Source organism: Microtus pennsylvanicus, chromosome 2 (assembly GCF_037038515.1).
Source record: "Microtus pennsylvanicus isolate mMicPen1 chromosome 2, mMicPen1.hap1, whole genome shotgun sequence".
NCBI lineage: Eukaryota > Metazoa > Chordata > Mammalia > Rodentia > Cricetidae > Microtus > Microtus pennsylvanicus.
The window spans coordinates 133,716,417-133,742,237 of NC_134580.1; the positions used below are offsets into that span (position 1 = coordinate 133,716,417).

The 25,821-nt window shown below is 50.2% G+C and overlaps 1 protein-coding gene across 2 annotated transcripts in view; it reads left to right on the forward strand.

The window, feature by feature from the left end:
* The first annotated feature begins 3,638 nt into the window (after nucleotides 1-3,638).
* Nucleotides 3,639-25,821, forward strand: part of Arhgap40 (Rho GTPase activating protein 40) — a 35,426-nt gene continuing 13,243 nt past the window's right edge. Inside the window, exons 1-6 of one of the 2 annotated variants that reach the window (XM_075962885.1) lie at nucleotides 3,639-3,772; nucleotides 5,151-5,219; nucleotides 19,793-19,989; nucleotides 23,586-23,803; nucleotides 24,304-24,379; nucleotides 24,723-24,874. In XM_075962885.1, the coding sequence (XP_075819000.1) occupies nucleotides 3,639-3,772; nucleotides 5,151-5,219; nucleotides 19,793-19,989; nucleotides 23,586-23,803; nucleotides 24,304-24,379; nucleotides 24,723-24,874 (846 nt within the window). The remainder of the gene's footprint in view (nucleotides 3,773-5,150; nucleotides 5,220-19,792; nucleotides 19,990-23,585; nucleotides 23,804-24,303; nucleotides 24,380-24,722; nucleotides 24,875-25,821) is intronic. The other variant, XM_075962886.1, reaches the window with a different exon arrangement.

Here is a 25,821-nt window from a genome sequence, read left to right on the forward strand (position 1 = left end):
TCCGAGCAGTCCTGGCCATGCTGTCTAGCTCTCCATCACTGCTCCAACCTGTCTGGAAGTATGTGGAGTGGACCCTGAGGGGAAGTAGGAGCAGCCCGGCCCTTCTGCACCTGCCAAGGCAGCTGGAAAGATTTCTTGGGAGAAGGTATGATTGTTGATATCTCTGATGCAGCCCATGTCTCTCCCTGGTCATACCTCCAGTCAAATGCCAAGGATGGACTCGCGCATAACCGTGTGTGTGTGTGTGTGTGTGTGTGTGTGTGTGTGTGTGTGTGTGCGCGCGCGTGCCTGGGTCTTTCCACAGCCTCTAGGTCTCTGACATTGCCACATGTTCCTTACACACCTGCGGTCTTGTTTTCATTTCCCACTCCGAACTTCCGGTCACAAGCCAGGGCTCCCTCCCCGCAGCCCCCTCCTCTTCCCCTACCACTGTTTTGAGCCTTATGTCCTCATCTGTAGAGCCAGCGCCCTCTAGGGAGCCATAGCACAGGGGCCTTGAGTATCTGTGGGCAGTATCTTTGGGTGACAGAAACTACCTGGGTGAGGTGAGGGCACACCAGACTGGGCCCACTGAAAGCTGTCCCTCGGAATCTCTCCTGGGCTCCCCAACATCTGGTGGCTGCAACCCAGGTCCTGTCTTGAGGCAATGCCATCAGCTCTGTCTTCACATAGTCCCCCGGATGTCCGCTGTCTGCTGTCGCCCCCTATCTACCCTCCCTGCCAGGGCCCTGCTCACGCTGAACTGGATGGAGCCTGTTCTAATGACTCGTTCTTTGATTTCCTGCCCGTGTGCTATGTCCATATAAGGTCACATTCTGAGGTCCTGGGGGTTAGGACTTTAATATCTGCATGGAGGGACACCAATGCAGAGCACTTTGCCAATGGCCTATAAATTTCCATTAAAAAAAGAAAAAGTCAGGCCCCTGGTCCCAAGGGGGGCTGTGTCTCATGTGCCCGGGCAGTAGAGGCGCTGGCCTGTCATTGGTTTCTATGAGTCCTTACACCAACTCCCAGGACATGCGACTCAGAGAGGTTAAGGCATTTGCTGGAGGTTGCACCACATGGGCAAAGCTGAAGGTCACCCCCAGGATAGGCACCACTGTACTGCACCGGGTGGAATAGTCCTGTCGTGGGCACAGAGGTATGGGGCAGATTCTGAGCCGAGAACGTGGTCCCGGGGACCAGGTTTGAGGGACACAGGAGTCCACAGTAGGAAGAGGGTTGTCCAGCTCTCAGACGGCTTAGGGAGGAGCTGGCAGCCTGCCAGGTGCAGGGGCCCACAGGTCTGAGTCACCACTGTGAACTAGCCGGCCTGGCAGATACTCCAGGGACAGGGCCACGGGACTGAGGAATGTTGCCAGGGGTGCAGAGGTGGGGCTCACTCCCGCCCCCAGGCTTCATTCTAAAGACACGCAGCTATCCAGGAAGCTGGGAGGCGGCACTTCCTGCCAAAGGCTCGAGAGTTTATTGTGTGGGATCTGGGCCAGTTGCTCACTCCTCTTGCTTTCTCCCGGCAGCCGGGTTTGCAGTTCTAGGCTAGTATTTGCTCAGGCCCTAGCTTGCTCACTCGGCGTTCATCCCTCTTCCATTTGCTGTTCCCCAGGTACTTGTTTTTATCACGTCACTCAGTCCTGCTGGCTCCCCACACAGCCTCCCTTCCCCTCACCCACATACTTGTTTGCCCATCAGCCATCTAGCTTCTCACTTAAAGGTCCTTGTGACTGACCCCCTCCCTCAGCCATTTTCTTTTTTAAGATTGTGTGTATGTGTAGTGTGTGTGTACATATGTACACAATGCATTGCAGAAGCCCAAGGAGGCCAAAAGAAGGCACTGGATACCCTGGAGCTGTCATTACAGGTGGGTTGTGAGCTGCCCAGTGTAGAAGCTGGGAACTGAACTCCGGCCCACTGCAAGAGCAGTTGTTCTCTTGGCCAGTGTGCCATCTTTCCAGCCATTCGGATTTTTTCTCATCCCACCCCTCACCTTGTTCTTCCACCATCCGTCCACCTATCCATTCATCTGCCTTTCCGTCCATCCACCCACCCACCCATCCATCTGTCCATCAATGTCCATCATCCATCCATTCATCTATCACCCACCCACCTATCCATTATCTGTCCATCCGTCCATCCACTCACCCACATGTCCATCCATCCACCCACTCCCTGTCCACCCCCTATGACCCATCCTTTATTAAGCACCTACTGTGTTCCCCACACGCAGCTCCATGAACCCTCATCATGTACCAGCTTCACCCCTGTCCTCCTTGCTGATTCTTCTTACACGCAGGGAGGAGCCTCGGCAGTTGGACCCCAGCTCCTCTCCCTTCCTGTGACTTCATTCTCTTGTCTTCTCCTGAGGAAGGAGTGCTGGGAAAGTGGACATTTGTTCCCTGCATGACCTGTCTGAGCCAGTAGTGGCGTCTTGCAAATTAGGCCTCCCATGGTCCTTTTCCCATGAGGCCTTCCATCTTTCAGGAGCATGCATAGTTCTAGGACTGGGGCTCCTACGGAACCATGTTTCGAGTTTCTTCAACTCCATTGCTTGATTCCTGTGTACTTGGTTCCCCAGTTAAGAGTGCCTGGGACCTCCCTTCTTGAAGGTAAATATGCTTTCACGGTCACTGGCTCTCAGCTCTCCTAGAAGGGCAGCCTTATCCCTGTAATAAGGCCATGGCATTCTGGTCAGGGAGCAGGGGCTTGTGTTCTGCAGCAGAGGCAGGGTTAGGACCACAGATGACACATCCGCCTCCCCTGCAGGAATTCCACACCGCCCCCCCCCGTCCCCCGCCCCCCGCCCCAACAGCTACTCCACCATGCGCTTTCTCGGCATCCTCTGTTCCACAGCAAGGCCAGCCTCACTGCTGCCCCTTGGTACTCTCTGCCTGCTTGTCACCACCACCTTTGCACAGAGGAGGAAGTCACAGCTCCCAGAGGCTTATGGGGAGGGATTATACCAAGGTGAAGCCTTGGCTTCCTTGGTTTTATTATTTAATCCTTTTGGTTTTATTTTGAAATTGGAATGGCTGTGGGGATGAGAGTGGCCAGATCAACAGCATAGTTTGTGTCTGGTACACGTGTATTTGCTTACTTAATTTTTAAAAAATCTTTTTATTAGATAAAAATATGTGTATAGGTATTTTGCCTGCATGTATGTCTGTGTACCACATGCGTGTAAAGCCCACACAGGCCAGAAGAGGGCATTTGGCCCTCCCGGAACTGGAGTTACAAGGTTTGTGAGTTGTCATTAGGCACTGGGATTCAAACCTGTGTCCTCTAGAAGAACAGCCAGTGCTCTTAGCTGCTGAACCATCTCTCCAGCCCTGGTTCTTGAAGCAGAACCTCACTCTGCCACCCTGGTTGGCCTTGAACTCAGGATCTTCTTTTGCTACCTTCTAACTTCTGGGGTTATAGGCAGGTGTAACATGTTTAATTTATGCCTCTTTGTGCCGTTTCTGTTTTGGCAAGGGGCCAAGTGTGTGCTCACACATACCTGCCTGTAGGCGGTCCTGGCTAAGTCAGCCCCACCTCAGTGGGTGTCTTGGAAGGGTGTGCCACAGGCCCTGCCACCTTCCTCCAACTCTTGTGGTGATTCATTCGGTCCCAGAAGCAGCATTGGGCGCCTTGTGTGCCTGTCCATGACAGAGCCTTCTCTTCTCCCCGCTGCCCAGATGGAAGGGCTGGCCCTGCTGCCCCTGGCCTCACCCTGCCCCCGGATCCCACGAGCCCGCATCGCCAGGCCACCGGGGCCATGGGCCCCCATGGGCTGCAGGTACTGGTTCAAGGGTGGTGGAGGGAGGCTGTGTGCCGGGGACAGGTGTCTCCTCAGTCTTCACAGCAGTCCTGTGGGGCAAGAGTCCTTTCAGGCTGGTCCTGATTGTTCGCCATTCTGAGTGATACTGGGGACTAGTTTGGGCACAGCCATCCCTAGATGGATGTTGCAGGTGCGGAAGTAGCCTTGGGATGCTGATGGCTTCTGCCACCCTCATTTGCTGCCCAAACACCTGGATACTGGCCGGGGTCCTTCCCCAAAGAGCGATTCAGGAATTGGGGTTGGCACTCTTAGATGGGGCTACTCCGGGCTCTGGCAGGGAGTAGTACTCGTAGACCTTTGTGCCACCTAACATAGCTCCTGAGCGCCGGTGGGGGTTCTGACCCATGAGGGGTGGTAATGGGCTCAATAGGGGAAACTTGTTTGTCTGTCCACTTAGCCTTGGCCTGTTGGATGTGTTGGCTTCCTGCTGCTTCTGTTGGGACATGTGCACAACAGTTACTCTCTTTGAGTTCTCTGTGTTAGGCATCCCCAAACCAAGTATTCTTACTCCACCTGAATCAGGCTCTCAGGGGAACTGGCTTTCTTTCCCAAATGCTAAGGGCCCACACATTGCTTCCTCCACTTGCAATGCCAGCACCCAGCACCTTCAGCCTTCCCTTCCCTTCTCTTCTGTCACCTCTGCCTCTCCCACCTGCCTCTGTCACTAATAAGGTGATACCAGTGGTGACCTTGGGCTCCCTCAGGTTGTGCAGGCTCCCCCTCATCTAGAGGACCTGAACAATCACAATCATAGAACATAGTCACAAATTGTGGGGATTAAGATGCAAACATCTTTGAGGGACCATCGCTTATTCTATCTATGAATCTATACATCCATCCCTCTATACTGTGATCACCATCTATCCATGCATCCATCCATCAATCAACCCATCCATCCATCCATCCACCCATCCACCCACCCATCCATCCACTCTCCATCCACCTGCCCACCCATCCATCCATCCACCCATCCATCCACCCATCCATCCATCCATCCATCCATCCACCCATCCATCCACTCTTCCATCCACCTGCTCACCCACCCATCCATCCACCCATCCACCCACCTATCCATCCATCCATCCATCCATCCATCCATCCATCCATCCATCCATCCATCATTTAACATCCCACCTGTCTATCCAAAACCAACCTACCAACCTATTTGCAAATGTGGCTCTTCTTACCCCTCCCCTCTTAATCTCCTGTTATTAATACTGGATCCAACGGTGAGAACCTCTGGCCCGTTGAATGTGCTCAGTGATTATGGTTGAGTGAACAAATGAATGCTACTTCTGAGTGTGAAATTTCATAGCACCCCTTTGTTTACTTGCAGCAACACAAAAGGAACAAAAGTGAGACATGCTTGCCTCCCGGAAAATGGCTTTCCAAACTCCACGGTTATGTAAGCGTTGTTTTTAGTTTTATTGTTATGATTTATTTTTGAGACAGTCTTACTATGTAGCCTAAGCTTGCTTCTAATTCTCAGTCCTTCTGCCTCAGCTTCCCCAGTGATGAGGTCACCACGCTCAGCATTATTATATTTTTTAAGTGTTAAAAAAAGAAAACTAGTTAAGGGGATGCGGAGATGGCTTGGGGGTAAAGCTCTCGCTGTGCAAACATGAGGACCTGAGTTCAAGTCCCACGCATGCAGGTAAAGGCCAGGTGTGGTAATGTGGACCTGTGACCCCAGAGCTAGGGCAGGGCTAAGCCTGAGCTGTGTGAAGCCAGGTGGATCTCTAGAGCGCACAGTCCGTTCGAAGTGGGAGCTGCAGAGACTGTGAGAGACCCTGTCTCAGGAATGTAAAGTGGAAACCAGTAGAGGGAGATACCTGATTGTTCACCTCTGGCCTGCACAGGCCAACATACCCATTCACACCCACATACGTGTAACACACACACACACACAAGAAATAAAATGACTACTGAAAACATTTCCTCAAATGTGCTATATACTCAATACTTTCGTCCATCAGAATAATGCTAGAACATATGATCAGTAGGTGCCTTGTAATGAACTCTCACCATGAGCCTTGAACAGGGTGTTCTCTCTCTCTTTTGGCTGAGAATGACATCCACTGTCCCCCGGCAGAATACCACTTCCCTGGGACAGTGTGGCTGTGTCCTCTCCAGGCTAGGTTTAATGTGCCATCCACAAAGTCACTACGTCAAGGCTCCCACCTCTGAGCCTTTTCGTCTCAGCTGTCATTCACTGTCATTCACTGAGTCATTTGTTTACCCAGCAGGTTCCAGCGAGGCCACAACCTTCAGGTGCCATGCTCCGTGTGACATGGCTCTGTTCACCTGTGTCTATTGTAGAGGTCTAGGGCTGGCCCCTCAGCGCTGCTGGGGAAAATATTCACTCAATGAATGCAATACTCACTGCTTGTTTATGAAGTTCCAGGTGGACAGGGAGGTAGAAGGTCAAAGGCTAGAAGGAAGACACAGGAAGCTTTAAGCTGGGGTGCGACAAAAGTCAGCGGCTCATCTAGTAGCACTTCCTATAAAGTGAACGGAGTCAAAGCACAGAATCTTAAAAACTATATCACAGTGTTGACCTTGGGAGGAGCCTTAAAGTTCCTCTGAGCAAGGTGACCTTGGCAGGGTTCTCTTCTCGCTGCCCAGTAGAAATATACTTTCTGTTTGCTACACAAAATTGCAAGTCAAGTTCCATTTCTCATGTGGTAATTTGCAAATATATTTATATTGCAATTTATTTATTTATTTGTGTGTGTTATGTGTGCATGCAAACATGCCACAGCATGCATGTGTGTGTATGTATATGAGGAAGGTCAGAGAATAATTTGTATGAGTTGTTTCTCTCCTCCTACCCTGTGAGACCTAGAGCTGGAACCCAGGTTGTCAGGTTTGGTGGCAAATGTCTTTACTGGCTGAGTCATCTCAATGACCACAGCCATGTGACAACTTTGTTCCTGGCATTGATATTCACTCATCGTGGTTAGTGAGCAGTAACCGAGCCAATGTGCTGTAGCATCTGCTGACTCTTGGCTAGATTTTGTGAGAGAACCATCAGCACTTTGAAACCAGGGACACACAAGCTGTTTCTGGAGGATAGTGTGGGCCAGAGAGTCTGAAGGACAGTGTGAACCAGTGCGACTGGAGGGCAGTGTGAGCTGGTGCGTCTGGGGAACAGCGTGAGCCAGTGTGTCTGGAGGGCAGCGCGAGCCGGTGCATCTGGGGGACAGTGTGAGCCAGCGCGTCTGGGGGACATTGTAGGTCGGTGTGTCTGGGGGACAGGCAACCGGTACCCTCTGGTAGAGAGTGTCTGTTGTTTTAGAGTGGGGACGGTATATGCTGTGTGTCTGTTGACTGTGGCTTGGCTTCCCCAAAAGCAGAATGGACTTGAGCCATCCTAGCTATTACTTCATCAAATCATTCATCTCTCTGCGGACCGGTGGTGTGCTGAGTAATTGTGGCCTCTTTGGAGAGCAGTATTGACTCATGCTGACCGCCACCAAGAAAGCAGTGTTTACCATGGAAAAACATTACAAGCAAAATTCCCCTTTTCCTCCCACCTGCAACCCACAAGGACAGTCACCAAGGATGCTTTAGTGCCCAGCCTGTAGGATACTATTCTTTGTGAATACACATCAACATGTGTGTATAATGTACATGTGATGGTTCATATTGACAGGATCTGAAATTACTTTAGACACAACCCCAACACCACAGTGAAGAACTGTTGATGTTACATTCCTCTCAACATGCCTGTGAGGGACACTCTTGATTAGGGCCGGAGACATCCCCTAAAGGAGGGAGTGTGATTCCTTTGACAGCAACAGAAAGAGGAAGCTGTCCTGGGTACACACACACACCTCCTTTAATCTTGACACAGGAGGCAGAGGCAGGCGGTTCTCTGTGAGTTCAAGGCCAGCCTGGTCTTGGTCTCCATAGAGAGTTCCAGGTCAATCAGTGTTACATAGTGATGCCTTATTTCAAAATAAATCAATAAAAATAAAAGAAAGGACTCAAGCTGAGCACAAGTATCCCGCACCCTGGCCTTCCTGGCTGCAGGTTCAGTGGGCCCAAGCTCCTCCGCCTGGAACCCCACCATGATGGGTACATTCTCCTACTACGTGCCAAAGTTAATACTTCCATCCTTAAGTTGCTTCTGTCAGAGGTCTTATCTCAATAGCGGGAGACTAACTAAGACAACATACATGGTCCTTTCATGTTCTAACTGCATGTATTCACTCACACACACATGCATTATTCCCTGACGTATGGTACTGACTAGCAGTGAACGACCTTTCTCACTTCACGCCAGCTGCTGGAGACAGGTTGACGTTGCCTCTCCATGGCTGCCTGACGTTTCCTTTTGTTCCTTGTTAGGTGGCCTCCTCTGAGTGGAATCTGGGGTCCTTTTCCTGGCTCTTGTTTTGGACAAGTGCTATGGTAAAGGGTACGGCAGTGTTCTCAGACAAGAATCTCTGAGATTTATCCTAATGACAAACTTGCAGGACAGGAATCTCTGGTCCTAAGACACAGACTTTGAGGACATTGAAATATGTCCTCAGGGGGAGTTCCAGGAAAGCTGTGCCCCTTACAGTGTCAGGGGGGTCATGAACTTGCACCCTTATATACTTGTTTTTAGCTTTTATTTCATTATCGGGGGGTGTGCACTGCTGTGTACCACAGCATACTTGTGGGGTTAGGAGGACACCTCTGTGGAGCTGGTCTGTCTTTCCATGTTGATGTGAGTCCTGAGACTCAAACTCAAGCCTTCAGGCTTGCACAGCAAGCTCTTCTACTCCCTGTGCCATCTCGCTGGCCCCGTTTCTTGGTATTCCTTTTTTTAAGGCAGTGTCTTGAACCAGGTGGGGTGGTGCATGCCTTTAATCCTAGCACTTGAGTTCGAGGCTAGCCTGGCCAATAAAGAGTGCCAGGACAGCCAGGGATATAAGAGAAACCTTGTCTTGAAAAACAACAATAAAAAAGATACCACACAAAAAACCAGGGTCTCACTATGTGTTTATGCCTATCCTGGAGCTCACTATGTAGACCAGGTTAGCCTTGAACTCATAGAGATTTATCTGCCTGCCTCTACCTCTAGAATGCTGGGATTCAAGGCATGTGACACCCATGCCTGGCTCATTATTGACAGTATATTATTATATTCTTTAGTTTTTGTTAATTGGATCCAAATAAACTTCTTGTAATGAGTGTGTGTGTGTGTGTGTGTGTGTGAGAGAGAGAGAGAGAGAGAGAGAGAGAGAGAGAGAGAGAGAGAAAGAGGGAGAGAGAGAGAGAGAGAGAGAGAGAGAGAATGTATGTTTCCTAAAACTCATAATATAGGTGAGGACAACCTTGAGCTCTAATCCTCCTGCCTCAGAGTGCTGGGATTACTGCTATGCACACACCACACCATTTATGTCGTGTTTGGGATCCGACAGTGCGCCCTAGACAGACCTTCTACCAACTGAGCTGCATCCCCAGCCCCACATTTTGCCTTTTAAAGATCACTGTTGATAGGTCGAACGGCTTTTCCCACGCTCAGTGTCTGGTAGGATTTCCAAGCTGGAGCCGAGAGGCAGGAAGACCCGTTTTGATGCTAGGTTGGCTATCGGATTCCCTTCATCAATAATAGCTAGGTGACTTGGCTAGTAACACCTAAGAGGCTCATGAGCCAAATCACCCGTAACATCCTCAACTCATACCTCAGTCACGTGCAGCCCAGGTCCCTGCCACTGAGGTCAGGGTCAACTGACCTTCAGATAGCATCCTCGGTCTGCAGATGCAAGATTGGAATGAATCACCGGCACACTATTCAAATGACAAGGTTAACCTGCACCTCACCTGCCAGCTGTGGGCCTCTGAGGGACACCACTCAACCTCTCTGAGCTTAATTTTCCTTGGATCTAAATGTCTGTGATGAGCAGTGCCTACGTGGGCTCATTGTGAGGATAAAATGGAGTCTGTGCTTGGCACAGTACCTCAGCTATCAGCGGTCAAAGGGAGCATGCTTAGAGGCCGTTTCCATGGGAACAGCACACCCAGGCCCATTGGCTTCCTGCAGTGGTAGTTTGACTTAGAGTTCTGAATCCACATCCTCCCGTGAAAACCCCCTCTTCTCCGAGCCTGTACTCAAGTTGGTGCCATTCTGAGAGTGGTTATCATCCACATGGACGTCCTTGGGGATCTCCACTGTGGCCCACAGAGCTGGGCAGACGCTCCGAGGCCGTAGCATGGTCCCTGGGGTGCTGGTACTCTGCTGCCCACCACGGCCCTGGGATTTTCATCCTGCCTGCAGTGTGGACCCTGTTTACATGCTCTTCTGCCAGGCATCCCTAACTCTACCACCTCCGTGGCAGATGCTGAAGGAGCGTTGAGGATGCCTTTGTCCCGACTTACACTCATGCCGGCTATGAGGGTTCCCTTGGCTGTGTGTCATTCTGATGGGTGAAATATTTCACCAGCTTGAATTTGCTGTTTCCTGATCTTTGTGGGTTCTGTATCCTTTCATAGAGAGAGCACTGATGTTTTGTCTCCAAGTGTGTAGAATATGCCAGCTTTCCTAGTCTATTAGTATTTTTATTACTGATTTCTGGGAACTCTTTATATGATTAGATAAAACACTGTCACTTGGTTTTTAATTACATTTATTTATTTACTTAGTGTGTGTGCGTGGGGTGTGTGTGTGTGTGTGTTTGTTTAGGTATTGTCTGCCTCTGCATCTGGGTGTGGAGCTAGAGTTTCACTTGAGGTGTCTTTTGTTTTGGCTTGTTATTTGTTTTCTGTTTGTTTTTTTAAGACAAGGTTTCACTGTGTAGCTCTGGCTGTCCTAGAAACTTTGTAGACCAGGTAGACCTCAAACTCACAGAGATCCACCTGCCTCTCCCTCTTGAGGGCTGGGATTAAAGGCATGAGCCACCACTGCCCGGCTTTTACTTTATTCTTGTACACAGGGTCTTTCACTAGATTAAGCTCATTTGTTTTAACTGGACTGGCTGACTAACGATCCTCTGGAATCCTCCTGTCTCCAACACTCTCCAGCACCAGGATCACAGATACACATTACTGCACTTGGTTTTTTCGTAGGTGCTGGGAATCCAAACTCAGGCCTAAAAGTTGCATTTTGCTCATTGAGCCATCTCCCAACTCTGGCAGTCTGGCTGTTAAGCTCTTGAATATCCAAGAAAAAAGGTGAAAGGGGAGAACCCTGCAGTGAAGGCCCTCGTGGCAAGGCACGGCTTACAAGCCAGTCCAAGGTTGGCAGCTGGGTGCTTTTCCCACGGCGATACTGATTTCGGACTGCTTTGAAGAGCAGGTGTTGAGGAAGCAAGAATGGGTCCTGTGAGACCTAAGACCGTTTTTTAAAAAAGTTGTGTGTGTGTGTATTTGCTGTGTGCCCTTGTGTGTAGGAGTAATTGCACATGTGTGTTCATGCGTCTAAGCCAGAGGTTACTGTCAGATGTCTTCCTCTACTGGGCCTTCCTAGAGCTAGCTTACTGATTGGCCTGTCTGGTCAGCAAGCCCTGGAGTCTGTCTTTCTATGTGCCCCTGACCCAATGTTAGGGTTCCAGATGTGCAAACCAGGCCTGGCTTTTACCTGGGTTCTGGGGACCCAAACTCAGGTCCCCATGCTTGCATATCCAGCACTTTACCCTCAGAACCATCTCTAGTCCCTCTCAGAGGTTTTAAAAGCTCTCCCTAACCTCCTTCCTCAAAGTCAGCTAAAGACACATTACAGACCAGAAGCCATGCCTCCAAGGCCCTATCAGTTGATTGGGCCATCAAGGTGATAGGATGCATCAGGGCACAGGGAAGACTATGGTGGGATTTGGGGTTTGGAACCTGCTTGATGTGGTTAATGATACATCTTTCAACTGGTATGTCTAAAATATTTTAGCATGTAACCAATATGAAATTTTAACAGGCAGACATTTTACACTTCCAAATCGGGTACCTAGTTTCCATTTATAGCAACATCCATTGTGATGCTGTCTTCTCCTGTGGAAGCTTCCATGTGCATTGAGAGCACATAGGGTCACAGTTGGGCAGTGGCTTCCTGCTCCCAAGGTGTCCGTCCGTCCTAAACACACCTCGATGCTGTGGTGGCTCCTTTTTCCCTTGTGACAAGGTACCAAACAGAAGCAACGTAAGTCGGCTTCAGATGGCCCATGGTTTGAGGGAACAGAGACATAGGTGGAGAGAGAAGAATTCTGTGTGTGTGTGTGTTTGCATGTATGCTGCACACACATGCATGCATGTGTGTGCACATGCCCAGAGCCTTGTGCAGGCTAGGCAAGCATTCCATTCCTGAGCTACATCCTCAGCATAGTGAATACTATTACAACTCAGAGACTGAGTACAAAGATTGAGTCACCTTTTGTTTTTATTGTTTTGTCTTAAGAGAAAAGCTACTACTGCCTTAGAGGGTTTTGAAGAGCCCGGCCGAGGATACGTGGGCATTCACGGCTCTTGTAACCTCTCATTCCCCCTGCCCTCTCCCTCTCCACACAGACCCTGCCTCACAGATGGCACTGCAGCCATCTTCTGATGTGCACTGGACAATAAGGTTCAGACTGTGCACTGTGCCTTGTGAAATAAGTACATGCTTCCAAAGGTATGCCGTCTACACCATGGTCCTCGGCTGAGTGAGGACAGTGCGTGAGGCATGGAGAACCCATGTCTGTCTATATGCTTATCAAAGGGTATGCACCCACGTTTCCCTGCCACGGCCATATGCCCATGGCTGTGTCCTGAGATCACTGTTTAGCATCTGCTCTCAGAGGCCTGATACCTGCCCTACTTTGAACTTGAGTCACCCATTAGGGTTGGCAATTGGAATACGTGAAGCGTGTACACTTCTGGTGGCATGAGTGTGGCATCTGGGAATGTGTCTGAGCGAGGAAACGTGGGCTCCTGCCCCTCTTGGCAGACTAGTTTGGTTGCTCAGGAGTACCCTGTGTTAATCAGCTGTTGGTTGCATAGCAAATGGTCCAACATCAGCATTGGTCATTCAGAAACTCATCAACCATTTGTTCTTGTTCAGATGTTTGTGTGTGCCTGGTGTTAGCTAATCTAGCCTGGGCTCTACTTGGCTTTCTCCAAAGGCAAAGGCTGTTGGGAGCGGTGAGACCCCAGATCCTGAATTTCTTGTAATCCCCTGATTTGAGTGCCTACAGCTGCTCTGAGCACGAGACCTTCAGGAGTTCCTCATGGCAGGAGAGTGGTTTCTGGTGGGTTTGGCTGGGGCATGGCTATCTCTATATAATCTGCCCCTGAACACAATAAAGGGGCATTCTTGGGGAATTCAAGGATGACCCGTGTCGCTGTCTCTCTGTCTGTGTGTGTCTTTGTATTTTAACCTCCAGCCCCCTTGCCCGAAGCTTACGAACTGGGTGCCAGGGCACAGAGCGCAGACACGGGGCGCGGTGTGTGGCAAAGGCATTGACACACTATCCAGCCCTTCCTCCATCGTCATCTCTGGCCTATCACCAACTGCTCTTCTTTCTCTTTGTCCCCAGCCTTTCCCTTCTTCTGATTGCCTGCTCAGCGAAGCAAGCCTTGGTGCTGGCCCAGCAGTGATGGCCTACTGCACTCCCAGCATGCCCCACTCAGACCTGTCTCAATCCATTTATCATTGCACAACAGTAATTGTGAGAAAAGAGGAAGCTCCCAAACAGACCAACAGCCCTTGGCTGGTGTGGCAGAGACAGGGATTTCAGCCGATAGGGCCAAGCTGGGCATGTGTAGGCTGGTGGCATTCCCTCTCCATCCAGGCTGTATCCAGCCAATCAAAGAGAGGCCACACCTAGCAGGAAAGGCGCACAGGGGACTTGCCTACTACTTGAGAACATAGTCTATGGGTCAGAAGGTCTGGACTGTCCTTTCTGGCAGGAAATTTTGGGTGAACTCTCTTCTTGTTCTGCGCCTCTGCCTTCTCATCTGCAGGATGGGGTAGCAACAATGAGAAGCAGTGAAGGCTGAATGGATCGGCCCGTGTGAACAGGGAGTATCCCCATCCATAGAGATATGATGCTGTTTCCTGGCAACATTCGACACATTCCGGTTGTCACAACGGAGGAATGCTATTGTCCGGTTGGACATAGGCTAGAGATGCTGCTTCACATTCCTGATGCAAGGGATGGCCCTCGTCACAAGCCAGTGACCCCCTGGTGCCAGCTGGGAGAGCCACACTGTGGGGTTCAGAGCAGAACCAGGCATAGGCAAATGGCAGTTCTCTGGGGACCTGGGTTAGGGCCAACTGTCACTCTAACTGCATCACCTGTATTGTGACAGGAGCCTATTCCTTATGTCAATGTCCTCTAGTGTGTACGGCGAGGATAATGGCCCTGCTGCTGTGACTAGAGTCAGTGTTAGTGCAGCATAAAGGCTCTTATTCCTGGGGTGCCAGGCTTAACCACCTGTCCCGCTGTAGCCTCTGTGGCTGCTGGCAAGGAGCCCTGGCCACACCTCCACCTGCTCACCAGGTTGTGCCGCATTCTTGGTCCCAGAGTCATGTTGACCTTGGCCTCTGAGGAGTTTCTCCCTTCCCTTCCGGGGACTCTTGGCCTTTTGTGTGTTCCTGCAGCTCTACCCTGCTCTGCAGCCAAGGCCTCTGTCGCTGTCAGCTAGCTGGTAAAATTGCAGGCCTAAACCTCTCTTCAAGGGCGTCTTACAGAAACCAGGCTGCCGAGGGACAGACATATCACTGTCTCCATTGTCACACAGAATAGGTGAGGTTGGGCCTCCACCAAGGACTTCTAGGGCCATTGGAGAAAGAGAAGGTGCCACGGGGAACTCAGAGAGGAACAGCTTTGCTATGGGGCAGCCAATGCGTTCAGATCCTCTGCTCTATACCCGGGACCCCAAACCATCCAGTGCAGCTGTTAAGAGACCGGGATGTAACTCAGTAAATAGAGTATGTGCCACACAAGGACATCCTAAGTTCCTTCCCCAGCACCCAGGCACATGGACCTGCTTCTGTAATGCGGAGCCCTTCGGAGGTAGAGCCAGGCGGAGCTCCGGAGCTCAGTGACCAACCAAGCTAGATGAATCAATGGGCTTCATTCAGGCTCAAGGAATGACCCTGACTCAAACATTAGGTGGAAATCAGGTGTGGTGGTACGCACCTTTAATCCCAGATCTCAGGAGGCAGAGGCAGGCAAATCTCTGAGTTTGGATATACAGAAAAACCCTGTCTAAAACAACAACAACAACAACAACAACAACAACAACAACAACAACAACAACATAATAATAATAATAATAATAATAATAATAATAATAATAATAATAAATAATGATAAGGTGGAAACTGACTGAGGCAAAACATACCACGCATCCACATACAAACATACATATACGTACACAGACACATTATACATATACATACACTGCACATATACCACACACCAAGATCTTTGAAACCTGAAACCTGGTGTGGGTTTCTGGCTCTATCCCTTGATTGTTGGGTAAATCTGTGTGGGTCCTCTCATCTCTCTGGAACCATTTCCTTGTCTGTAAATTGGGGAAAATTGTGTCCCTCACACGGGGCTGATACATCAACTTGAAATAAGCCTGGGTCCGCTGTTAGGCATGTGCGCATGCTCAGTAGTGAGAGGGGCCTGGGAACTGGAGGTCGCCGTTCTTTGCATGCCTGACACTGGCTACAAATCAAGGGTGGTTGTGAGGCTCTGAGAAAATTCCACGATGGTGCTCAACTTGCCTCTTTTCTTGCTAAAAGGGGACATATGGCCACATGACATGAAGTGACCTCAGGAACTGCGTGTGTGTTGCTTCTCCCCGTTCTCCCGCTTGTTCTCTCCGACCTTGATGGATAACTGCTCCCCTCTTGCCGCTCCGCTAGCGAAAGGTGACACGGTGGATGGCCCTTGTTTGCACTTAGTTTCTCCAGTTTTCAGAGTGTCAGGAAAACAAGCAGATGCCGGTAATTTCCAATGGCTTTAGAGGCGGCTAAGCACAGAGCTGTGCGCCAGCATGGGGTGTAAACAGACTCCCGGGAGGCAGTGGCTCTGGCCTTCTGGAAAAGCATAAACAGAACCCAGCAGCCAATTTTATCATTAACCGGGAATGGATCTCCAATTAGGATGCCGCTGTGGGAGAAAATGGCCAGCTCTCCCCGCTTCCTCCAGGCCCCGACACCCTCACACTTTGCCACACTTGAGTGTGTTTGGAGGTGGAACTGTTGGCAGCTCAGGGACAGCGGGAGGCACAGCCAGGGTCCTAGGCTGAGGTACAGGAGGGACAAGTGGTGTAAAAAGTGTGTGGAGTTCTTCATGCAGGAATGATTGGAATTCCAAGATGGCAGGGCTGGAGCTAAGGTTCCTTTGGTCCTCGTCTAGTCCACACAGGGCCCTGGGTTTGCTCCTCAGCATCACAGAAAACAGGATGTGGTAGTGTACACCTGTAACCCCATCATTCTTGCTACACTGTGTAGTGCGTTTGAATCCAACCCAGGCTACACAAGAGCCTATCTCAAAATAAATAAATAAATAATAAATATCCAGTGTAGCATCAGTAGAACATGAAGCCAGGAATGGAAACTTCCTCTGCACACTCTTGTTGTAGAATATTATTTTAAGGTGTGTTGCATTTGTTTATGCTGTATTTGTTTAACTCTGTGAAACTGTGGGGTTTTTTTGTTTTGTTTTTTTGTTTTTGCCTGTTTAAAACACCTGATGGGCTAATAAAAAGTTGAACAGCCAATAGTGAGGCAGGAGAAAGGGTAGGCGGGGCTGGCTGGCAGGCAGAGAGAATAAAGAGGAGAACTCTGGGCGAAAGAGGAGCAAGAGAACAAGGAGAAGAGCATGCTAGGGGCCAGTCACACAGTCACACAGCCAGCCGTGGCGTTAGAGTGATAGTAAGATATACAGAAGTAAGAGAAGGGAAAAGCCCAGAGGCAAAAAGCAGATGGGGTCATTTAAGCTAAGAAAAACTGGCAAGAAACAAGCCAAGTAAGGATGGGCATTTATAATTGAGAACAAGCCTCTGTGTGTGATTTATTTGGGACCTGGATGGCGGGCCCCCGAAAGAGTAATAAGACTAAAAAAACCACCACCAAGGGGCTGGAGAGATGGCTCAGTGGTTAAGAGCATTGCCTGCTCTTCCAAAGGTCCTGAGTTCAATTCCCAGCAACCACATGGTGGCTCACAACCATCTGTAAAGAGGTCTTGTGCCCTCTTCTGGTCTTGAGGCATACAGACAGAATATTGTATACATAATAAATAAATAAATATTTAAAAAAAAACCCACCGCCAACAAACTCTTTTCCCGGTGTAGTTGTGTGGTCATGCATACACAGAAGCTGGCCTTGGATCCTGGGTCACACCCCTGGATCACATTGGAATATAAGGATATTCAACGTGTGGAGCTCAGATGGGGTGGGGAGCAGCAGCTTCAGAGGCCACACAGGCAACGAGAGTAAAGTCTACTACAGCAGTCCATTTTGATGGCAGTTTGTCAAGAAGCGCCATTATCTCGCCACTCTGAGCAATTCTGCTTCCAGAAGTCTCTCCTGTGGTTACCTCTGCACAAAGGCGCGGGGCATGTACCACAGCAATTATCATCCTGGCATCCTGGCAAATGCAAACGGCAGCGACACGGGGTAGCTGGTCCCCTCCCCAGGCGGGGATCTTTGAAATAAGCTGCCCTGTGAAGGAAGGGCAGGGACTCTTCCTTGGTAGCCGCTGGCCTTTTAGCGGAGGTATCATTGCCATTCCTGTGTGGTCAGTGAGGAAACTGAGCCCTATGGCTCCCTGAGGAGTGAAACTGGGTCACTCTGTGTGAAGAATAGGGCATGTCGCCCAGGTTAAGGCACCTGAGGAGAAATTCCCTGCATCTTCCCGTCAGGGTCCGCAGGGGTGATGTGTAACAAGGTCGCGGGTAAGATTCCCTGCTTTACTTCTGCAGGAATCCTTGCGTTGACTGCAAGGCGGTTAGTGATGAGAAATAAGTCTACGGGTGTTTTCATCTAAAACTCATGATCCTCCTGCCTCAGCCTTCCAAAGACTGTCTGTCTTGATAGGTGTGTCATCACCTCAGAAAGATCTTGAGAGGCAACCAGCACCAGCTGTGTGGGTCCTGAGCTTGTCAACGCTACAACACCCATGCATTCACACTGTGAGGGTCAGCGGGGTCGCATGTGTTCTTAGAGCTGTGCAGCCATCATAGAGCATGTTGTCACCCCACTAGAAACCCTGCCGTCCTCCACAGTCACTCGCAATGGTGTCACAGGTATGGCTGTGCTGTCCCAGCTACCGTGTAATGTCCACTTGAACCATCAGAGCTTCTGAGCACCTGACATTGACATTGTCTTCTCTGGGCTGCCTTTTGGTAGGTGGTCTCTACCACAAGATGGCCAGGGCTTACCCAAGGGAAGGGTGCTGCCTTTGTAGCAGGGGGCCTGCACTTTGAGGAGGAGACGGACTTCGCACTGACGTCAGGGATGAGCTGGAGTAGTGTAAATGCCACGCCTTCAATGCCAGGTTCCTTAGTGGGAAACAGCTAGACAAGAGGGCTGCCCATCTCTGTAGACCAGGCCTGCCTCTGCCTCCCGAGTGCTGGGATTAAAGGCGTGCACCACCACAGCCTGGCCCAGGTTCACGTTTCTAATGGTGCTTGTTCACTTGCGTGGTTGCTAGGTTTGGGTTTTGCTGTTTCCGTACAGTTCCAGGTGTGAAAGTTCCCACCCTAGGCCCTTTCTGAATACACTCCCCCTCCTGGGAATGCATCTTAATCTAAAAGTAATATTGGGCTCATTCTCTTTCTTAATGTTTATCCAACATATGACCAGTCTTGTTTATTTTCTGACCCCTGGCCTCTTGTGTATGTTTATGTGTATGTGTGTATGTGTGTATGTGTGTGTTCTGTGCCGGGGATTGAACCTAGAGCCTTGTCAGGCAAGCATTCTACAACTGAGCTATATCCCTAGCCAACTTCCTTCTAGCTTTTGCCGTTTTATATTATGCCTTATTTTTTGTGTGTGTGTGGACATGTGTTTGCCAGAGGTTGACACACTGGGTGTCTGCATTGATTGCTTTCTACCTTATAGAAGGAGGTGGGCTCTCTCACTTGAACCCAGAATTTGCAAATTTGGCGAGCCTAGTTAGCCAGCTTGCTTGTCCCTGAGAATCCACCGTCTCTGCCTTCTGAGTGCCAGGGTTACAGTCCCAGCATTAATGTGGGTACTGGGGATTTGAATTCCAGTCCTCACGCTGTGCGACCAGCTCTCTATTGTCTTTGCAAAGCAGCATCTTCATGATTGCTTTTTTAGTTGAGCACTTAGGGTTTTTTTCTTGTTTTTTTTTTTGTTTTTCTAATTTGGGAAGTTTGAAACTTGAAGCATCTTATTGTTTTCATTAGAGGGGCTAGATCTTGGCTGGTTAAGCTCAAATAGCTATAGAATCTTCTAGATATACTGACTTCCTATTTGAGGAAGCTGGAGGTATTGTCACTGATGTGGGTGTCAGGGTTGGTGTGTTTGGGGCACTGTTAGCACCGAGAGGTCCCTGAAGCCTCTGTCTCTGATGGAAGCATAGAAACATTGTCTCAAGTTCACTGGTCATCCTCAGCTGTCATTAGCTGGGACCAGGAGCCTGGTCTTGTTTTGGAGTTATCTGACTGCACAAAGTGGAAATTCATTCTATGTCGTGTGGAAGGAAGGGGTCAAGGGTGGGATGCAGAAAGCCTGAAAGACAAACTACAGTCCAGGTCATGGGAGTCTGGAACTGGGACCCTGACCCCATAAATCATGGCTGCAGAGGCCAGTCTCCTGGGTGACTCTAGATTTTATCAAGTTGACAGTCAAAACTGACCATCACCCAGAACAAGGACTGTTGGCATCAGCAGCATTGCTTGTGACCAAGGATTCTGAAAAGGTCAAGGATCTCGGTCTGTTTGCTGGGAGCCAGTGTCTGATATCTGGAGAGACACTAACTTCAGGACAGCAAGAACCGAGCGTGGCCTGACACCCCCTTTTCACTTGTACAGCCCTGGCCCCTCTACAGGACCCACACATCTGCAACAGCGTCCTCTGAAGTCACGCCCTGCGGACTGCTCCCACTCCCGGCTGTCCTGGGCAGAGAGCTTGTCTATGGATGGCTTCTGGTTGGAGGTGGAACGGATCCAGCAGAAGGGCGACCTGAAGGAGGAGGACAGGGCTGGAAGTGGAAGCCAGCTCCTAGGAGGTGAGGGACCCTAACTGGGCCTGCGAGGTGGATGTTAAGGCATTATTCCAGGGGAGGGATGTGCCAGGGCCCACACACGGTTGGGAGCCTGGAGGATTTCTTTGCCTGGACTGTTGCAGCGGTCTCTCCACTGGTTTCCCTGCTCTGTGTGTTCTATGCTACTCAAAAGGCTCCTCTGATAAGGCCGATCAGTTTGCCACCCATTTGATGAAATAACTTAGGAAAGATCTATCGAGTGTCTCTTGTCTGCCACGTAGTGGATTTTTGTTGTTTTATTTTGTTTTAGTTTTTCGAGATAGGCTTTCTCCGTGTATCCCTGGCTGTCCTAGAATTCGCTCTGTAGACCACGTTGGCCTCGAACGCAGAAATCTGCCTGCCTCTGCTTCACAAATGCTGAGATTAAAGGCATGCGCCACCACACCCCGCTGCCAGGCAGTGTTTAGACACTGAGATACAGTGGAGAACACCAAACAGTCTAGGAGGACCTGAAATTCTGGCAGATTCTAAGCACTCTGCCCAGTATTTACCCCCTACCCTGTTAGGATACCAGCAGCCATGTGTCCCTGTAACCACATCATAGGCCCCCAAACACAGTAGCATAGAGGAGCACCAAGCCATTGCTAACATGTTTCACAGTTCTGGGGTGGCAGGGCTCAGCTGGGAGGTTTGCATAGTCTGTCCTTCAGTGAAAAGCTCAAGGTCATTTGGGTCAGAGTCCTCTCAAAGGGCTTCTTACCCCCTTTGTCTGGCGGTGTGTGTGACCTCCCATACCTATGACCTGGGTCCAGACACCTCCATGTGGCCTTTGTGTGTGGCCCAGGCCTCCTCACAACACAGCATCTGGGCGTGAAGAGTAAGAGCCTGGGAAAGAGCCAGGGATGCTGTCTCTGGCCAGCCTTGGGAGACAGCCACTGTTGTTTTTCACTTCCTGTTAACCAATGTGCACCCAGATGCCAGGGGAGGGGACTCAGACACCACCTCTCAGTGGGGTGACACTTCCCATAGCCCACAAACCTTTCCAGAACTGGCCTGGGACCCATCTCTGCCGCATCGTCTAGTCTGTCACTCCATCGCGTTCTCCTCTCTCCAGGCCTCCATGCTGTTTCTGACCATGAAAGCACACCCCTGCCTTTGTCCTCTCTGCCTCCTCCCTCCAGAACATTCTTTGTCCAGGTGCTGGGCTCAGAAGTGTTTCCTAACTTCTATACCACAGCACTCTGATAACCCTTAGACTTTGGCCCGATGTTATTCAATGCTGTAGCAACCATGCCTTGGCCCTATCAGAACATTCGCTCACGTACAGCCATCCTCCACTTTCCATGGGGCCAGGGCATCACCAAGGCTCCCCACTTCCGCCTGTGTGCTGGTATCTGGGTGAACTGGGCACGTTTCCATTCCCCGTCTTCCCTCGTTTGGCAAGTGCGGGAGTGACGAGGGCGTGACGAGGCTGCCCACGTGGAAAGTCTGATCTGGCCTGTGCTTCAGCTTCGCTGGCCTTGGTTGGTCAAATAGGCCACCTGGGACTTTCAGGTCTTCAGAGGACCGATGGACTGGTGCAGGGGCTCCGTAAATGCAAATCCCTGGTAAGGCCAGAGGTGGAGGCCAGAGACGGGCTTTCTTGCTTTATACCACAGCCAGCAAACACATCAAAAACCAAACAAAGGGCTGGAGTCAGAGTGCCAAAGGCTGGAGACTTTTCAGACAACAGAATAAAGACAGGGCTGGTGTAGACTCAGGACAGAAGGAGTCAAGAGCCTGTGTAGTTCGTTATATCATTAGACTTCAGGGCAGGAACGACGGCTTTTGTTGTGATGTTTCCGCACACGTAGCTCGTTCTACTTTGCTCAGACCCGTGCCTCCCACTGCCCTCTCCCATCCCTTCTCCTGATGGTCCTTTCTATGGCGCCTTCTGCACATGGCAGGTGGTGGCGAGTACTCCACCAATGGTGGGGCTATTGTCCTTTACGTGGATTTAAGGTGGTCCCTACTGCTTGTTGTTCTTATTAGCAGTTACACCTGGGAGAATGGAGTCTAGAAACGGGGCTGACTAAAGTCTCATGCAATAGCCACCTTTATTCAGAGCACCAGACAGTTTGTACTCTGAGGGTTAAGAAGAGTCACCTGAGGAAAGTGTCCAGCCACAAGGACAGCCACAGGTGGCAAAAACATGCTCTTCCATAAACAGATAATAACAGCCAGTTGTAACAAATAATCCGAAGTAAACCCACTCCTGTCTGCTACACCTGGGAGGGGCACGAAAGCATAGTCCAAGAACAAGTCCATGTTTGGAAGAAACTAAGGTCACAGGACTCTTGTTTTCCTGGAGTTTTCTCACAAGGACTCAGAATTCCCACAATTCTATTCTTAGGCCGTGTTCTAACATCTACAAGCAGCCGCAAGGCTCTTGTTGGGTCCGCCTGCCTTTGAATTTCCTTTCATCTCTTTCTTCCGGATGCTGAGCAGAGGCTAGACGTGCTTCCTCTGACATTCTGTGCTTTCCTTCCATTCTCCAAAGCTCCCTACCCCCATGTGCCTGCTTGTCACCCGAGGCTGACCTATCAACAGCATGGCCCTTTCTCTCTCTCCTCTCTCTTTTCTCTCCCTCCTCTGGGCAACTGCTGCCCAAAAATTTTTCCCTTAAGCTTAAAAAAACAACAAAAGGTAAAAGTGTGGTATGACAGAAAAGTTATAGTTTTAAAAGATTTATTTATTTTTATTATTTGTGTGTGGCCGCTTTACCTTCACGTGTATCTGGATAACACGTGCACGCGCTACCTACAGAGGCCAGAAGAGGGTGTTAGCTCCTCAGGAATTGGAGTTACAGACTGTTAGCTGTTCTGAGAGTACTGAGATCAGAATTGGGGTCCTGTGGAAGAGCATCCAGTGCTCTTAGCCACTGGGTCGTCTCCCCCAGCCCTTGTTTAGTTATTTTTGAAACCATCATCTCCTTCCTGACTGCCTTGTTCAACCCATGATGTACAGTGGCGCACGCCCCACCTGCCTGTTCGCAGGTCTGCACAACTTCTTTGGTGAGCACTTGGCGGTGTCCCCCACGACGAGGCCAGTGCCTCCCCAGGGTGGTCTGGGTAACTGGGGACGGTGGTCTAGGCAGCATCCCAGCCCCTGACCTGAGTCCTGGAGCAGAGTTCTCACAGGTGGGAACGGAAGCTACAGTCTCAGCATGGTTTGGTTATAGGATGCTGGCACGGAACCCACCCCATGACTTCCACATACAAAGGTCTTGAACAGAGGGTTCATGCTGTGCGTGGCTGGACCTACATGATCCTGTGGTTGCTGTCTTTGCCAGAACCGGGAGTGGAAGTGATTTTGTGGCTATATTGCAGAACCAGAGTGTATGGGGCCCTCCTTGGCTTGCTGTCTCTAAGCGTTCATTGGATGCTAGCCACTGTTCGTAAGCACACCTAGCTCCCACCTGGGGAGAATCAGATTGGTGCTAATGGGCCTCAATACGAACACCGCAGAAGCTCCTCGTGTCTGTACGTGTGGTTCCATGTGAGGCTTATGTTAGTGAGCATGGCTAACCACATACGGAATTCTGTGTGTTTATCTGATGTTCCTCCCTCTGTTGGCCAAAGGGGACACTGAATCCCAGTGGCTACGGGACACAGGTCTGTCTGGCCTTGTTGGTGGCCTGGGCTCGGATGGTGATCATCAGGGACTCCTGTCTACACTGACACAGACCCAGGTGGCTGCTGTGTGCCGCCGGCTAGACACCTATGCCCGCTCAGCCCGAAGACGACACAAGCCACCCATCAGAGATGTCAGGGATATCTTTGGGGTCTTCACCTCAAGGGTGAGTAAGGGCCATTGGACACTGTCTTTGGGGGCTTCTGTGTTATCGTTTCAACTCTCATGTGCCTCTCTGCCTGCCACTGTGTCCCCAGGCTGTGTGGGATTGTTTGTATGCTGCACGTGACAGAGTATATGTGCTTTTTGCCACCGTGTCCTTGGACGCATCTGAACGTTTCTGGCTAAGTCATTACTGATGCAAACATAGTGCTTTTTGTTATCACTTGCACGTTCTGCTGGCACTGAAGCCTGGCAAACTGTGGGCATCTTCTTTCTGGGATCCATAGGAAAGGTGCAACCCTGTGATTAAAATGATAGGCATCAAAGCTGGGTCAGTCAGGCCCCCATTTCCCTCCCCATCCATTCAGCTGCTGTGGTGGGATCTTGGCCAAGTAACTTAGCATCTCTGAGCTTCAGTCACTGTACCTGTGAGTGGTTCTTACCTCCCAGTGTCTGTGTATCGCCTCCCACGGGACTAACTGATGCTGTCTACACTTTGTATAGGAAGTGGTTTCAGAGAATGGGACCTTGGGAATGAAATGGACCCAGATCAATCCTGTGGATTCTGCATCTCCCGTAGGTAAGTGGCCTTTGTTCTTCAGGGCCCTGAGAATCCAGGTTGCATAAGCAGAGAATGCTCACCTCTGCACTTTCTCCTGGTTCCTCTCCCTCCCTGCACAAGGGCAGTAGAAAGAAACACCAATGGGACAAGTTGGGCCCTTAAAGGAACTACTGTCATCAAGCCCATGGGCCTCAGTCCAGAAAATCTGGGGCTAGGTGATCACTTTTGTGGTGCTCAGATAAGAAACCAGTTTCTGGGCAATGACCCCAGCTAGAACACCACTTCCTGGACAGCATGCCTGAGTCCATAGCCTAAGAACTTGCTTCCTAGTCAGACCAGTCTCTCTGCTTTTGATTTAAAGGGTCCGCAGATCTCAGGGGACCACAGGTACCAGCTGGAACAGAAGAAGTCTTCAACATGGACTCTGCCTACTCTGAACAAGCTGCCATGCTTCTACAGAGGGCCAGGTCATCCCCGGGAGGCACCTATGCCTGGGACAAGGGATTGCTGCCGGTGAGGATGCCACCCCAAGGTCCTTGGGCACTCCTCTGTTGTAATGGGAGCGGCGGGCTACGTTCCTGGCACCCGGCCGCCCACACGGCTAGCTTTATACCCGAAATAATTATACGGAAACTGTATTCTTTTAAACACTGCCTGGCCCATTAGTTCCAGCCTCTTATTGGCTAGCTCTTACATATTGATCTAACCCATTTTTAATATCCCTGTAACACCACGAGGTGTTTTACCAGGGAAGATCTTAACCTGCGGCTGTGTCGGGTGGGAGAATCATGGTGACTCCTGACTCGGCTTCTTTCTCCCAGCATTCTGTTCTGTTTACTCCACTCACCTAAGGGTTGGCCTATCAAATGGGTCTAGGCAGTTTCTTTATTAATTAACCAATGAAAACAACAGATTAGAAAGAAATCACTCCTCCATCCTTCAGCTCCTCACACTTGCCAGGCTGCCGGGCACCCAGCAGGGGAGTTGTTGAAGATTCCCCCTGCAGCCCTTAGCTGGGTGTTGCTTGCTGGGTGTCAGGGACCAAGAGCAGGCACCTGGGAGGCTCCTCATTGCTTTTGTCTTTAGGGGAGTTCACCCCTTATCCAAGCAGCTGATAACCACCTCTCAATAGTTTTTCTAGTTATTTTGTTTGTTTTTAGAGACAGGGTCTCAGCATGGTAGCTCTGGCTGTCCTGGAACTCACCATGTAGACCAGACTGACCGCTAACTCAGAGATAAGCCTGCTTCTACCTCCCAAGAGCTGGGATTAAAGGCGTGTGGCACAACACCCAGCTTTTCTAGTTACGTTAAAAAATTAATCTTGGAGCCTGTTAGGTAAGAGAAACCCACCTTTTTTTGGTTTTAGTGTTTTACTTCCCCAAATGTTGAATATCTCAGCATATTAGGATCAGTTATTTATAATTAAGTATTTAGGATCGAAAGTTAGGGCCAGTGAAACG